The sequence below is a fragment of the Perissodus microlepis genome, chromosome 7 (genome assembly GCF_051167445.1).
Source record: "Perissodus microlepis isolate ML-2025 ecotype Zambia chromosome 7, ASM5116744v1, whole genome shotgun sequence".
Taxonomy (NCBI): Eukaryota; Metazoa; Chordata; class Actinopteri; order Cichliformes; family Cichlidae; genus Perissodus; species Perissodus microlepis.
The window spans coordinates 17,163,463-17,179,614 of record NC_140467.1 but is presented as its reverse complement, the minus strand read 5'-3'; the positions used below and the strand labels follow the sequence as shown (position 1 = coordinate 17,179,614).

General features: G+C 41.5%; 1 protein-coding gene across 1 annotated transcript in view; it reads left to right on the top strand.

The window, feature by feature from the left end:
• LOC146382896 (A disintegrin and metalloproteinase with thrombospondin motifs 20) overlaps positions 1-16,152 on the top strand; it is a 76,808-nt gene that overhangs the window by 38,211 nt on the left and 22,445 nt on the right. Inside the window, exons 14-27 of the mRNA XM_084933897.1 lie at positions 941-1,077; positions 1,234-1,351; positions 3,899-3,994; positions 5,690-5,856; positions 6,144-6,273; positions 6,974-7,100; positions 7,183-7,393; positions 7,488-7,652; positions 8,031-8,201; positions 9,024-9,143; positions 10,488-10,595; positions 12,888-13,052; positions 14,544-14,813; positions 15,933-16,094. Of these exons, the coding sequence (XP_084790023.1) occupies positions 941-1,077; positions 1,234-1,351; positions 3,899-3,994; positions 5,690-5,856; positions 6,144-6,273; positions 6,974-7,100; positions 7,183-7,393; positions 7,488-7,652; positions 8,031-8,201; positions 9,024-9,143; positions 10,488-10,595; positions 12,888-13,052; positions 14,544-14,813; positions 15,933-16,094 (2,147 nt within the window). The remainder of the gene's footprint in view (positions 1-940; positions 1,078-1,233; positions 1,352-3,898; positions 3,995-5,689; positions 5,857-6,143; positions 6,274-6,973; positions 7,101-7,182; positions 7,394-7,487; positions 7,653-8,030; positions 8,202-9,023; positions 9,144-10,487; positions 10,596-12,887; positions 13,053-14,543; positions 14,814-15,932; positions 16,095-16,152) is intronic.

Below are 16,152 nucleotides of genomic sequence, written 5' to 3'. Positions count from 1 at the left end.
CACAGAGGGACAAAAGGACCCCCTGATGATCCTCTAATCGCCTGAGCCAAGGTGTGAAAGCGGGTGTGGGTCCCAATCACCTTGGCTCACACCTTGGCTCAGGCGATTAGAGGATCATCAGGGGGTCCTTTTGTCCCTCTGTGGGGGGATACTCCCACTAGGTTTATATCTGGGACTCTCCACCATTTGACCTTAGAACTGAAGAAGCTTCTCGGATGAGAGGTGAAACGTCTTCAAGTAACTTAAAGAAGTCCAGATGCTTTTCTTTGCAAGCTCCTTTGACTACGATGACCTGGATGACTGAGAACCTTCACAGACATTTTGCATCCAGTTACTCACAGTTTGCACAAATACGTCAATAAACTTATCTGTAAATCCACAAGTGTGTGTAAGAGAGAAGCAAGGACCAAGACCTACAAAGTTGCGACGCCTCCACAGCCATTGCATTTGAATCTAATGTGCCTGAATTTTAATACATGGCAGGGGAAGACAGGCAATTTTTGTTGAGAAATTGATGAATGTATGATACAAATCTACAGCTGTATTTTTTTAAGGTGTCCTTAAGTAAACTTTTAATTGACACTAATCAAGGGCAACATAAAGTCTTTCCATATGAACTTCCTGGCAGCGTTCTCTTACAGATGTATGTCAGGCCCTGCCTAGATAGTCTGCCCCATGAGATTACCATCTGGCAAAGTTGCTGCAAGTGATTCTTTTAGTTAATTGATGCTGTTGAAGCGAACAAGCCAAGCCCCGGTGCGGGTACACTGTCAGATACCATCTAAATATTAGAGATAAAGCAAGAGTCTGCTGAGGGTCACAAAGAAGTAAATAGGTTTAAGTTAAAAAGTTTGTTTCCTAAGCATTCGCAGGATTTCACTGAAAATGTATCTTTATTGCTCAGAATTTTAATTTAATTATTTTCTTTGTATCCTTTAAGTATTAATGAAGGATCGGTGCAAGCTCTTTTGCCGGGTTGCTGGGACTACGGCATACTATCAACTGAAGGACCGTGTCATCGACGGAACACCGTGCGGGCCAGACACTTACGACATCTGTGTGCAGGGCCTCTGCAGGGTATGTCTGCGTGCTCCTTGTTTTTCCCGATTACACTCAAAGCAATACTTGCTCACATACCCTCCGACGCCGTCAGCTTCAGCTTAGTTGCGCGCTGTCAGGAGCTTCACTCTAAAGCACACATTTCTGTCTTTTCTATCTTCTGCACTTCTGCAGCAAGCGGGCTGCGATCACGTGCTGAACTCAAAGGCCAGGAACGACAAGTGCGGCGTGTGTGGCGGCGACAACTCATCGTGCAAAACTCTGGAAGGAACCTTCAATGATGCTCAGTATGGTAAGTCCCTCTCAGCTCAGATTGCACGCCCTGTCCATTAATAACTGACTGTTCCACAAAACATTCGGTATGTCAGCACATTCTGCAAATAAATAGGCTGTTATAAATTGTATATGCAGCAAACATAGACGAGCTTAGAAAGACTTTTAGTTATATGTGGCTACAACACTGACATTCAATATGTTCATATTAGGCACTGATGTCATGTATGGTTATGGTTAACATATTAAGCTTGATGTGAAGAACAATGTATGCTTTGGACAAATTTTGGGGGAAAAAATACATGAAAGCAGTTTGCTCTAAAGCTTTACAAACTTTGTTCATGTCACTCGGTCTGGTCTTTTGATAGCAAACACAAACCTGACATCATCCCCTTTCAGCTGTGGTGCTTAAAGCAGTGCCTCACTGTGGGCCAACTGCTGATTGCATCCAATCCTTTTTAAGTCTGGGCAGTAAAACAGGACCAGCATTAGCATAAAAAGCTATGGGTGTGGCCTCTGTCATTTGTACTGTGCTAGTTTGGCACTCAACTTTAGCATCTCTATCCATCTTCCTTTTTCTGCGCTCCTTTGGATCAGGGGTGGCAAAGTGTTTGAGGACTGTATTCAACCAAATCAGGCACTGACCTCAGCCCTGGAAATCTGGCTTAACCATAAGAATGACAAAAAGAAAAAAGAAGGAGTGGGAGTGTAGCCCAGGCAGGATATCCCTCTGCTCCTGTCTTGAGTCTGAGCCTGTCTTCTTGCCATTGAACCTTTTATTCTTTTTCTTTTCATGTCTCTTGATTTATTCCTTTTTTTGTCCGCGTTTCATTCATTGTGTTTACTTAGTTTTCCCCTTAATCCTTCTTCACCAGCCGACACAAAATGATGAACTGTCAAGCATAAGTCTGGTTTCTTTTACTTGTAAACAAATATCTTTATGTTCTCAATACAATTTGTATTAAACATGTTTTTGTAGCTAACACCAAGGCCTGATAATACTTCAAATAGCACAAATACATTATTATTCTTTAAAAAACTGTGTTAAAACACAGGAATTGGTGACTCACTTACATTAACTATTGATAGTTATTGTGAATCAAGAACTCACACACCATCCACCTTTTACTGAAGTTTCCTCAATGTTCTTCACTTAAAATGAAAATAATCTGTACACAAAATACTTAAGGGATTAAAAACACAAGCTAATTTTCTTTAGCAAAGCAAATACTATATAGTATTTCTTCTCGCTAGTGTCAGAAAGTAGTCTGTACAAGGTAAACCAAATCATTCCACAAGTGCAAGTTTTTTTTTGTTTGTTTTTTTTAACCTCGGGGTGTTGTATTTACTATTCTTTTCTGGGTCACTCTGTGGTGAGGGCTGATTGTGTGTGCGGTCAGTCGCTAAGCTAGGGGATACCACGTAGCCTCAGGGAGGGACTAGTGTTGGCTGTTCCTGATGTATTTCTGTGGGCCTGTGAGCTTATCGTTCCCCAAGTGGCTCTAGGTAGTGAATGTGACATAGCACTTAAAAGCAGTAACAGTGAACTCAAAAGACAACTTTGGCAAGGTTTTTGTTTTGTTTCACGCAAATCTTTATGAGTGAAAAGTGTCAAGACAAAAAAACCTTACTGTCTGTCATCTCTGTTTGGTGCAGCTCATTTCAAATCAAGACTAACAGACAGAAAGAGAAAGACCTACACGTCTGCGTGCATGAATGTGTGAGATCTACAAGGCTGATGAGAAGAAGATATGTAAAACAAGTGCTGCCCCCGAGTGGCTTAAGGTGTCAGGCTAATTGTCAGATCGCATCAAACCCACCTCTCGTATTTTATTCCTTTCACTTCTCACTTGTGACTCTCAAGCCTATATGAAAAAGGAAATGAGTAAATATTAAATCGTCTCCTAGTTTACCTTTCCACCACCTGTTGCAAACATTAGACTAAAGGCAGTCTATTAGAGAGACCAAAAGTGCACCAAACAGCTGCTCATTATGAATGCAGTTTGGATATTTATATTAATCTAAAAGTTCCTATCTGTGTTAAATTAAAGTAGCTAAATGTGACACATCAAATTCTGGTCCCAGTCTGGTCTCGCTGGTTCTGTGTTTTGCTTCATTTGTTGTTAAACCTTCATACCTGCATCTCGGTTATCATATTTTGGTCTTCACAGGCTCTTTCTCTTGCTCATGCTCAGTCGCCTTCTCTGTTAGTTTATCATGGGACAACAGGCCTGGTGTAGTAATTACAGGCCAAAGGTAAGTCCAGGGAATAATTACATATAATTTAACGGTCAGGCCTCTGAGACTATAACAGGGCCTCCTGCAGGTTATTTGAGATGACTAGACTTTTTTTTTTTGTATTTTTCCAAGTGTGACATTTAAATCCCTAGTGGTTGGAACTTCCCTAAGAGGAATTTGGTGTAGCATAGTGAAGCTATTATGGAAATCACAGTGGGGAGTGTTCAGTGCATTGGTGTTATCGTAGCTACGTTTTTCCCTCTTAAAAGTTCTTAAAAACGGTCTCAGTCTCTTGTTTGCCTGGTTTTCTTTCTTTCTTCTTCTTTAGGTTACAACACAGTGGTTCGGATTCCAGCTGGAGCCATGAACATTGATATCAAACAGGTCAGCTACTCTGGAAAACCAGAAGATGACAACTACCTCGGTGAGTGTACCAGTAAGAAGGTGTGGTTTTTAAAGCAACACCAGGTCAAATTTAAAAGCATTCAGTCTGAATGCGGTGGCAGTCCAAACCAGTCAGATGTATACATTACATTTCTTCGGTTCTCATCTCATAGGTCAATGCCATTACCCCGAACATGACCATAAACCGCTCTGACTCGGTGACCCAGAGCAGTAAAGGCAGATGTTAATGAAAAAGGGGTTGAACTCGAGAAACGAGCCAAGTTACTATCAAACTGTTTTCAAAAATGAAAGGAAAAGGACTTTTTTTCTCTTTTTTTTACTGAGCACGTATATCGAGGAAATGTGAGGAGCGTTGGTTGAGGGTTCATCGGGAAAGCAAATGGAGTGTCAACCACTCAGAAAGATAAATGAGGCAGCAATAAGTGCTAATTAGATGCATGTGGAGCTTGAGCTGCATGGAAGTAGAAATAAGGGTTTTAGGGTCAGATGGACCTATTCTGTGCTTGCATGTGAGCAAGAGGAGGACACAGGAAAAGAAAAAAGACAAGCAAAAGAGAAGAGAGAAGCTCTTTTGCCCCCTTTGTAAAGTGTACAGGCATCCATGTTTCAGATGGATCAAGTTGTGTTCAAGATGTTTTAATTCCAATTGTCAGAAGAAATTTCTGGTGGACCTCTTTTGCCCCGCCAATTCTGGGAGTGCTGTCTGTATTAAATATGGTCAGTGTTTTTGCAACACCCTTTCAGTTTTGCCACTTCAGCTGGTGCAATATGGCGGAATTTGTTTAGAGAAGATCAGGGTGACATAAATGGGTGTCAGTGGCTTTGAAGTTCAGGCGCCATTTTTCTCCATTTATTACTTGTATATTGTGACAATATTTCAAAATACTCCAACGAAACAGGTTGAAAAACAAAAATCATGTAAATACAGCGTTTGCGCTGTACCGTGAGTCAAGAACAGCCTTTCAGAGCTGGTGAAACATCAGACGTCTCTGTCGCCAGTACTCCGAGTATGCTCTGAATGAGTGCTACTTTGAATTCAGTAAATAAACATAATTGCGTTCTCATTTGGCTACTCTCATGGGTGCTATCAATCTTTCTCCCTTTTTCTTCGCTTTTTTCTTTTTCCTTGTGTAATGAAAATTGCACATTAATGTCTTTTCGTCATTGTTCTTCATTTACGCGTACACGATTCTGGACAGTGCACAAATTCTTCTGGTCAGGCATAAGAAATATGTGATATGTTGCCATAAGTTATCTGCGTGCATCATTGTCAATTCTCTCTGATTATTTGGCATTGCGCAACTTGCAGATTTAAATGCAAAACAACAAAAGTTCTTACTAGGCTTGATTAGATGCATTGTTTTGGCATGTACTCACAGACTGTAATTCAGAGGTGGTTGTTTAGGTATTTGTGTGTATTTGCAGTCAGTGAAGATCCTTTGTTTCCACTCCAGTGTCAATCACCGAAGAGAGTCCCGGAGTCTGACTCCAAATAAATGCAATTTGATGTCACCGCTGTTTCAACATACGGTACCTCCTCGGACGGCAGAACAATAGGTTGGCAGCTGTCTGCCAGACTGTTTACTTTAAATGTAGGCTGAAAGTGACAAATGCCGTCTCGCGCATTCCCCAAACTTCAAATTGCGAGGGCAAAGCTTTCCTTCTTCTGTCTCTTGTGGTGAAATGTGTCGTTCTTATTCGAATGTCATTCCAGCATTATCCGATAGCCATTCCAATTTCCTCCTGAATGGAAACTTTGTGGTGGCCATGTTCAAAAGGGAAATCGACTTCAAGGGAACCGTCATTGATTACAGCGGCTCAGACACAAAAGTTGAGCGCATTAACTGCACTGACCGTATTGAGGAGGAGCTCATTCTGCAGGTATTAATAGGAAGTTTGTTTTCTTTTAATGCTTAAATCACCTTTATGTTATTACTATATCAGTTCTGCTTTGATTATTTGCATACTGTGCGTTCTTCTGTTAATGTTTCTCCTCACACCGCTTCAGTTTTCACCTCTGCGTCTCTTTTCTGCAAAAGTTTGCTTTCGTTCTCACCTAGTGACACACTGATCTTAATCCCTCTGTTAAAGAGGTGAGAACTCTGTGTGGACAAAATAATAAGCATGTCAGACCTTTGACCTCGCCTTTTCCAACGTTATTCCCACAGGTCCTGTGTGTGGGAAACCTCTACAACCCAGATGTTCGTTACTCCTTTAACATACCCATTGAGGAACACAGGGAGCAGTTTGTCTGGGATCCCTCAGGCTCCTGGCTCGAGTGCAACCGCATCTGCCAGGGTAAGATCTCTTGGCTTCCAAATCTCCACACATGAAGAACAGGATCATTTTTCATTGGCTTCTGTTAATTTAAAATCACTTCAGAAATGGGGGGGAAAGGGACCTTTTGAGCTGCTGGGATGCCTTCATAAATACATAAATGAATATTTTTTAAGCTCACTGTTGTTCAAAATGTGCAGTATTTGTCTTTGTGAAGAGTCAATGGCCAAACACTCCAAAAGTGTGAAGTATACAGGATCAAAATGTGTAGTGTGAGCTTCAGTGCAAATATTATTATTAATTAATATTATTAATATTTTGATTTCTTCTCCATCATGCTACTCACACCTCTAGATTTTAAAAACTTACTCAATCAGCCTCTGGTTTCTAAAAAGCCCCTTCCTTGCAACCCCATTCTGATCCCAGGTAATCACATTACCTGACACCTTCACCTTCGCCTGGTTTTACTACACCCCACAAATTTTCGTTTTAGTAGCAAGCTACTCGGTTTCCCAGTGGATCAGAGTGCACAGCGTGTGTTTGAGGGGTGTGAGACCTGCACACCCCTAAGGCTGAAGGATTGAATGTTAGAAAGCTAGCAAGACTTGTTAAAGGCGATGAAATGTGATATTTTTAAGTAAAGTGACTACCAGATGTTGAACGATCTGAACGTTGCTTTATTTCACTGTTTGTGTGTGTGTGTGTGTGTGTGTGTGTGTAGGTGAGCGAAGACGGAAGAGAGTGTGTGTACGTAGGAGCGATCACCTTGAGGTGTCGGACCAACGCTGTGAACATTTACCTCATCCCGAAGCCGTCAACGAGCCATGCAACACAGACTGTGAAGTCAGGTGTGTATTAATGTCCCACGGTCCCACTTCCACTGCACGCCTACAGTCAGACACCTCATGACAACCCTTCTCTGTCTCGCAGGTGGCACGTTGCTGGAAAAAGTGAATGTTCAGCTAAATGTGGCCCAGGCTATCGCAACCTGGATGTTCAGTGTATGAAGTACAACCGGATGAAAAGACAGAGCGAGAGAATGGAGACCAGTGCCTGTGCAGACATCCCCAAACCAACGACCAGAGAGCCCTGCCACGGTGACTGTCTGCTGAAGAGCTGGCAGTACAGCGCCTGGTCACAGGTACAGTCGGTGGAAATTACATTGTACATTGTGAGGGCCTAGCCCGGTTAAGGACGTTTAAGGCATCCAACCTGCATGACTTTTCCATATGCAGTGTTCTAAGACATGTGGACGTGGCAGCCGTAGCAGGGAGTCTTACTGCATGAACAATTTGGGCCGCCGGCTCATGGACAGAGAATGCAATGAATACCAGAGGGTGGTAACTGAAACCTGCAACGACCACCCGTGTCCGAAGTGGATCATCAGTGAGTGGAGTGAGGTGAGCCTGGATGCTCTTAGACATGCAGATATGACCACACGGAAACAGATATCCCAGAATAGAAATGATTTATTCCTCAGAATGAGAAGATGAGTTCAACACACCTCATAAAAGTAAGCTTCTGCAAAGCCACATGCAAATAATAAACAATCAAATTACTGGCGTACTATATATAGTGTATATGTGATGTAATACAGGGGATACCCTGAACCTGCAGCTTGAAGTATAACTGCTTTCTCTTATAGTGTTCACACCAATGGCATAAATAGGACAGGACAATTAGCATAAAAATGTGTACTCACCATCGACTGTTTCGTAGATTTTCAGTAACTTCATAAAAAACAAACAAACCTCAACCTACAACTCTTCTACCATCAGTGCCTGGTGACTTGTGGGAAAGGGATGAGGCACAGACAAGTGTCCTGCAGCATGGGAGCCAGGGAGGAGAAGCTGAGCGAGCACCTCTGCGACATGACAAGTAAACCCCCTGCCGTGGGAAGCTGCGAGCTGCCCGAGTGTGCATCTTGGCAAGTTGGCGTCTGGGGAGCGGTGAGTTGTGCGCACGCACACGAGTAAGACACACACACTGACACAGCGGGGCGAGGTGACTCCATTCAGTGTTTGACTGAGGAAATGGGTTGCATGTGTGAGTGCCTAGGATTTACTCTGTGTATGTGGTTGTGGATATGTGTGTGGTCAAAGAGAGAGAATGTGGCAGTAGGAGACTCAGTGTAGATTTGTGTGTAACCTGATATACCTGCAAGTTACAGCAAAGTGTGCTTACTGTGACACCAGCTCCCATTTCCTTTATGCTACTTTCACTTTGCCCTCATATCCTGTAAGACTAAACCTGACCCACACTATTAGAGACACACATACACATTCAAATATACAAATTTCCCACTGTCTCTGGGTAGATTTAACTACATTTTAGTAAAGAACAAACTAAATAAAACAGGCATGAATGGGCGTTTTTCACCATTCATAGTGTAGTTTTGTAACTAATAATACGCTCCCAGACATGTTTGTATTAAGTCAGATAGTAGCATTTACAGAGCTGGAATATATCGACTCATTACTGCCTGGGTAATTATAATTTGCAGATCAAATAAACCTATCTTGTGGCACTTCCTGTGCTCTCGTGTGGTACCTAAACATGATGGGAGAGCCTTGTATGTGAATTAAGAACTGGGTAAAGGGTCGAGTTGAGGCTCCGGGTGTGTATGTGAATGGATGTCTGTGTGTACGTGTCAGGGCCTCTGCTGAGCAGGACCTTGACTGAGGCCCTGTCTAAGATATCAACCTTCAACCTCCAACTTCAGTAGAGTCGGCATAGGTGCGCATGTGTGTAACTTGTTTTTTTTCTTTTAGTGTTCAGTGACCTGTGACCATGGCTACCAGATGAGAGCTGTAAGGTGTGTGTCGGGGGATTACGGCGACACAGTAGATGACAGAGAGTGCAGTGCTGCAGCGATGCCCAGAGACAGTCAGGTAAAAAGAAACCTAAGATCGTGCATGGAGTCAAGAGTCAACCATAAAGAGTCTTAATTAATAGGTTTTAAGTGGATTTTACCGTAATTTCACCATAATGCGAAATATTTCACAAACAGTTAAGTTTTTTATGGGACTACTCCCTGAAAATATATTGTAATGTGACCTTCAAATATATGAATCCAAAATGCATCCCCCCGCCCACACACACACACACACACACACGCACACACGCACACACACAACGCTCATTACTACTGTAAATCCGGCAAGTGGCACGCACAATTTAGATTACTGATGAGTTTATGTTCCTAAGTCACTTTAAAGCAGCATTAAGTAATTTCTGATTACTTTGGAGGAAGTGGAAAAAGCACTAAAAGCATCTGTATTTTATCACCTTTAAAACACTTCTTCCATCTGAACAACCACCAGAAATGAAGCAGTGCGAGCAACACTCTTGTCAGAGCTACAAATTAATGTTAATATATCAGCATTAAGTCCAACATTAACCTTCCTGTTTTGGCTTTACCAGCTCCCAATGGGGAGACTAGCACTTTAAATTGCTAAACGCTTTATTATGTTCCCCATCTACTTGCCAACTGATTGTGGTTTGGTGCTGGTCAGGTAACACAAGTGTAAAGTGGGTTTATCAGAGCCTTTTGAGTGAAAACAGCTGCCTGCTGTGGCTAGAAAGAAGGTTGACAAGAGTGATGTAACTGATCTAAACACTGCAGCTGTGGGTCAACAGTGAGCTAAAAGTTATGGTAAGGCTCGATATGGCAGATTATTTTTTAAGATATAGACATGGACAAGTGCCGCTTTAAATCTTACTGGATTTAGCTTGAAAACTAATATAATGGTGTTTTGTTTGGCTTCCAAACAAGCTGAGGTCATAAATTCTGGTCAAAGGTACCCTCCCTTTACTCAGATTTTAGATGCATATAAAGAAACTAGAATTTAGGTAGAGTCTTTTAGTGTCAGTCTTGGAACATGCATAGTTCTGCAGAATGAAGGGGAAACATAAAGGTAACACTGACTTAAAAAATCTTTTTGATGTCCATTGACAATGATGGACACTCAAGGCATTTGACTGATCTTAAAGTTTATAGCTAAGTGATCGTTTCTAGATGTTTAATTTAAGGCTGTCTTCAACAGTACTAAATTTTAGGGTTCTAGGTCTTAGAAAGGTGCAATGGAAAGATATACATTTTTGGGGTATATTAATAACCATATTTTGCCCTAATTTGTTTCCTTTACCCTATTCCTTTAAGACAACTTAAGATCCTTGCATATTTGCTTATTAGCTCATCACAGGGCAGTTTGTTACAATGTTTGTCATTGAAGGACTGTGAGATGCCATCATGTCCACGAGCCTCTCCAGCACAAAGCACGCCTCGTCCAGACAACTCTGCGCAGTTCCTGACTCAGTGGAGATATGGCTCTTGGACCGCGGTAAGGAAATAACTTGAGGTTGGTGGGTCTGTTAGAGCATATTCCAGTGAGCAGAATAAATGCAGTGTTTTTTTTGACTTGTAAACAAATCTTTGTACTGCTCTGTTCATCACTGTGTGTGTATCTAGATTGAGTGAAAGTAGGACTGTTGGCCTCTGACAAAGAATGAAAAATAAGAATATTGATGGAGCAATTTGTGTGCGGTTTGTGTGTGTGTGTCTCAGCCACACTCAAGTCATGTTATGTGTTTACGAATATTAGGTTGACATATTCAACTTCACTGTATATCCCAACATTCCTCTAGAAAGTACATACTGCACATAACTACAATCCTCTTTGGCATTGTCTGTTTTACCCCCTGCTGTATCTACACACTCACACAGACATACAATATGCAGACACGTGCAGGCTCCAGTGTCTTGGCAAAGAGATCCCTCCGCCTTTCTAATACTTTGCATTGTTATTCGGAGCAAATGGAAACCAGATTTCATCTAAACACGAGTCTTCGGTTTCTGAGATTGAACCCCATCTGTCAATCTGAAAAACCGGTGTGAGCTCACATGTCAGAGGCCAGCGCCAGTATGGTCTTTCAGACACACATGCGCCACATGCACATATATACATGCATGCATTCCCCAAGGAGCAGCATTGCCATCCTCAGAGTGACATTGATATGAAAGCGATATTAGTGTTTCTGTTTGAGCTAGAGCTGCTCGATTGCATTAGATATTCATCTCTTCAGAAATGTTTCCATGGTGTCGCGCTGAGATGGCAGGAGTAAACCTACAGAGCATAATTATGAGCGCTGAGGGAGTTATGTCAGGATACCAGTGACAATGAATTCATTTGTAAGGTGAAGAAGTCACAGTATATAAGTTTAAAAAACATAATGAAGTTGCTCCTTTCCTGCATAAAAAAGCCAGGTTATTACTGTAATGAAATTAGGCACCAATACTTTGAACATGGCCAAAAGATCCAGATCAGTGACTTGAATTAGATGAGGTAAAGTTGAACCCTTTATCATAAGCATCATGTCATACAGCACTCCTGGATGTATTTTGTATTGTAATTCTCATCTCTCGGGAACCATTTGAATTTTCTCTCTAGCCCAAAATGGTCGAGGGGTTACAGTAAAGTGAATTACACAAATCTAGAGATGATTTTTCTGCCTGTGTTCAGACAGCAGTACCTTTTGAATGCTTCGTGCTACCAAATATCACAGTAAAGCTTGCCCTTCCCTCTTTACAAAACCATTTCACTAGCTGGGCCCACGTCCTCATTTTAGGTTTGACAGCGTTTTAGTAGGTAAAAGTGAATGCTTTGACATGAATTGAGCTGCGGTTTGCGGAAGGCCTCAAAGGGGACTCTTGATGGCTCCCGGGCCTGGCAGATCCCCATGTACTAAATAGAAGCAAAGAAGTTAAAGAATGGAGAACAAGGAGGGAGGGAGGGTGGGTACATAAACGAGAATAATCAACTTGCAGAACTGGGGGAACCTATATAGATGACAGCCGGAAGGAGCATGTTTGGAGGCGTGGTCCTGCTCCTGAAATTCCGATACATAATCTCCAATAGAATTTTCTCTCTAGCACACATTGTAGCAGAGTTACTGTTATTTAAAGAGCGTAATTAGTAACAATAATGATGATGTAATAATGCAAGTTAATTTAAATAATAAAGAAAACAAAAGAGAAATATTGACTGTCATTAAGAAGAGAAAGCAGAGACCAAAACCTTTTTGTACCAGGCTGCAAATATGTTTGTTTCTGCTGTAAAGTTAGGTGATTTATGATGAGATTCTTTTTTAGGAAGCCTCAAGTGGCAATAGGAGGAAATGCAGTATTCAACACTCTTGTGTTTGTACTTTCAAATATTGTGTTTGACATCATATAACTAAGAAAACATAAGAAAGATATGAGGGAAAGCATGAGTTGTTCATCCAGAAATAGTAAGGTATAACTTTTGCACAACTGGTGAAAATCCAAGTTCACGAAAACGGATCTTTCCCTGGAAATATAATGTGTACCTTGTATCATGTGCTTCACATAGTTACAATATGTGTGTGTGTGTATATATATATATATATATATATATATATATATATATATATATATATATATATATATATATATATATATATATATATATACTGTATTGAGTATGCTCACATAATTGTGTGATGCAGTGGGTGGTATCGCTTTGAAAACAAGAAACAAAAAACAAACAAGGTTGAAGGATTTTTTTGTCAAATTCCACGTGAGAGAGCTCTGCTTGTATGTGCATGTCCTGCAGTGCTCCGTGTCCTGTGGCAAGGGAAAGCGGGCTCGTTATGTCAGCTGCCGAGATGTCCACGGAGGAGTGGCAGACGAATCCTACTGCGCCCACCTGCCCCGCCCCGCTGAGTTTGCCACCTGCTTCAGCCCCTGTGGGCAATGGCACGCCGGAGAATGGTCACCTGTAAGTAAAACATCCAGCTGTGTCGAATAGAAACAGATGTTTCCAACAAATTTCAAATCGTGTTGAAACACAATGAGCTGTAAACACTGTTCGTGACGTCACTAAACCAGCATTTGCGTGGAGTCAGTGATGAGCTGTAGTTTTTGCATGAATTTGCTTGAGTGAAAAACAAATTCCTTATACTATTTGAACCCAAGTGAGATTTCTTTGATTTACAGTTTATGGTGGGACCAACCTGCTAACTCTATATTGTCCGTTGATTTCTCACTCATCATGTTTTTCCTCTTTGCTCTCTACGCACCACAGCTGGTCGAGGCGGACGGCTGCTTTCCCTGTGCATAGTTTTGTGGGAGGACTTTTCTTGTTAAAAGGGAGTTTCCCATTGTCCCCCCCTAATTGCATTACATTTTAATGTCACATAATGTTGATTTCTACTCTTGTTGTATTCATGTTTGTAGTCTCATGGGGGCTTCCCATCAAAAGAACTCACCATGAAATACTGCAAATCTGTTCATGGGAACATCAGTGAAAACAACAGTGCTCAAATGTAAACATCCAACAAAAATGTCATGAGAGAGATACATTTTTAAAAGAAATCTTGAAATTGATCAAAAGCAAAATTTAAAAAAGGGTAAACAGTCATTCACTATCCAGACATTAGGAGTATATAGAAAATGTTTGGTTACTAGTGTAACCACGGTTCTCTGCTAAGCAATATTCCACAGTGCTCGTGGAAGTGCAGGCATCCCAGAGATTCCTCTGTGTGGTTGATACCCAGGTGATGCCTGAGGGGATGGGTCAACCCACAAGCAGCTGGGCAAGGGCAAGACGCCACCAATGGTTACCTGACAATATTCAGTGGTAGCAGTAATCACTAATGCTCAGCTAGCAATAGCTAAACAAACATAAAACTCAAGCTACTTGATGTGTTACAGTTATGCAACAACCACTACTAGAAGAATATATTCTCTTGATGTAAATTTGTACATCAAATATAACTTAGTCGTTAATCCTTAAACTAGAAATACCCACATTAATGGTCTAACCTTGATGGTTGCATCAGCATAAGGTGGATCCTTTTGGCCCAGGACCACTGAGGAGTTCTTGTGATCTTTGTAGGGAAGAAAGCAGGAATGCTTGGTTTGGGGCTAGGGGCTATTATAAAGGGGGTTCTGGGAACCTGTGTGATTGGTGATTGGTCTGTCTTGGTCAGACTAGTAGTGGTGGTGGTAGTGGAGCTTCCGCAATTGGTCACACAAGACGGCGCTTCTCATAGTGCAACACATAGCGAGGTTTGAAAGACGACATTGATTCTTACTTAAGGTATCCAAAAGCCCACATTTTTATGAAAACATCATATGGTTCTCATTGTTTGCAGAACATGCAGTAGATTTTCTTTTTTCCAAGCATTTTTTTCTCTTTAAAAATCACAGCTCTTCTATTTCACCTTTGTTTAAAACTCCTTGGCTCTCTTCCCACACCTTCCCACAGTGTTCGGTGACTTGTGGTGTAGGAAGAGCCACCAGACAAGTGGTTTGCTCCAACTACCCCCAGCCAGTGGACCAGTCTTTCTGTGATCCGGATGAGAGGCCCGTGACAGAACAGGAGTGTACTGCTGCACCCTGTCCTTCTGTTTACCACCGCCAACGCATTAATGACCAGCCCTACGAATATCCTCAGGATCCAGGACGTCACCCAGGGCACAGCAGCTGGAATGTGCCTTCAGCAGACAACCAATGGAGGACCGGACCTTGGGGAGCAGTATGTTCAGCATGAGATAGTTGAAGAAATAGCAGGGTTCAAATATATTTTGTCAAGGTTCCTTTTAATGCATTTGGAGGGTTATTAATGTCTTTTTTTTTACATACAGCAAAAGTAAGCTTTCATATTAATGTAGAACCAGCAGTGTATATACAGGCCATGCCTATATAACATGTTGTTGAGAGACCTTTGTGTGTGTGTGTGTGTGTGTGTGTGTGTGTGTGTGTGTGTGTGTGTGTGTGTGTGTGTGTGTGTGTGTGTGTGTGTGAACACATTCTTGCGAACACATCTAGTAGGAGTGAGGTAGCAGATGTTTTCATTTCCCAGGGCAGAAGGCCATACATGGTAAAGGACTTTATGGACAGCTTAAAAGGAATACTGAAGGCTGCAGTGTATACATAGCAAATGTCATATTTCATGTCAGTGTCAGTGACTGGTATTTAGCAATACCAAAAAAACAATATGGTATCAAAAGTGTTGTTTTTGATGGTCCTATTAACAGATTCAAAAGGTAGTGCCTTGATTCCTTGGCTGAAATTAGTTCAGCATGAACAAATCCAAATAGTTTGAGGCAGTTGAGGCTCTTAATATACTTGGCTTTGAATCACGTTGGCCCAAATTCAGATAGAATGCCATGTTTCATTTCTTCTTTTAATCCTTTTAACCTTGTTTGGTAGTTTTACGTCTGCATAGTGTTTGCATGTGTGGAGGAAGGTCAGTGTAGGTGTGGTTGTCCCTGTTGGTAGTAGTGTTATTGTTAATGTTATATAAAAAGAGCTTTTTACATGCATTTGGCATGAAATTGCTCATGTGTTTCCAACCAGTTATCAGTGTGAAACCAAATGCAGTGTTACATATGGGTCACTTTTACTCAGATTGTCCCTAGTGGCATTATGTATGTACTCTTACACTTCATAAATAATGGGTGCAGTGGAGACTGAAAGTTTGGAGTTTCTTCTTTAGACTCATGTAAACACGATACTGCTGCAAATAGATTCTATAAAGAGACTTTACATTTGTTTTATTTTAGATGTCAATTCAAGAGCTTGGTAGTCCAATCATTTTGAATTAATCATAATCATTGTCTGAATATAATTGCATATTTTGTGTGCTCTCCAGTGTTCCAGCACCTGCGCAGGAGGCTTCCAGAGGCGGGTGGTTGTTTGTCAGGATGCTGATGGACGCAGCAACAACTACTGTGATGAGAGGGTTAAACCTGCTGAGTCCAAGAACTGTGATTCTGGGCCCTGTCCTCTGTGGAACTATGGTGTTTGGGGAGAGGTGAGACCATATTTATAGTTAGAATTGCAGTTCACTCATCTCTTTTGTTTTCCATCGA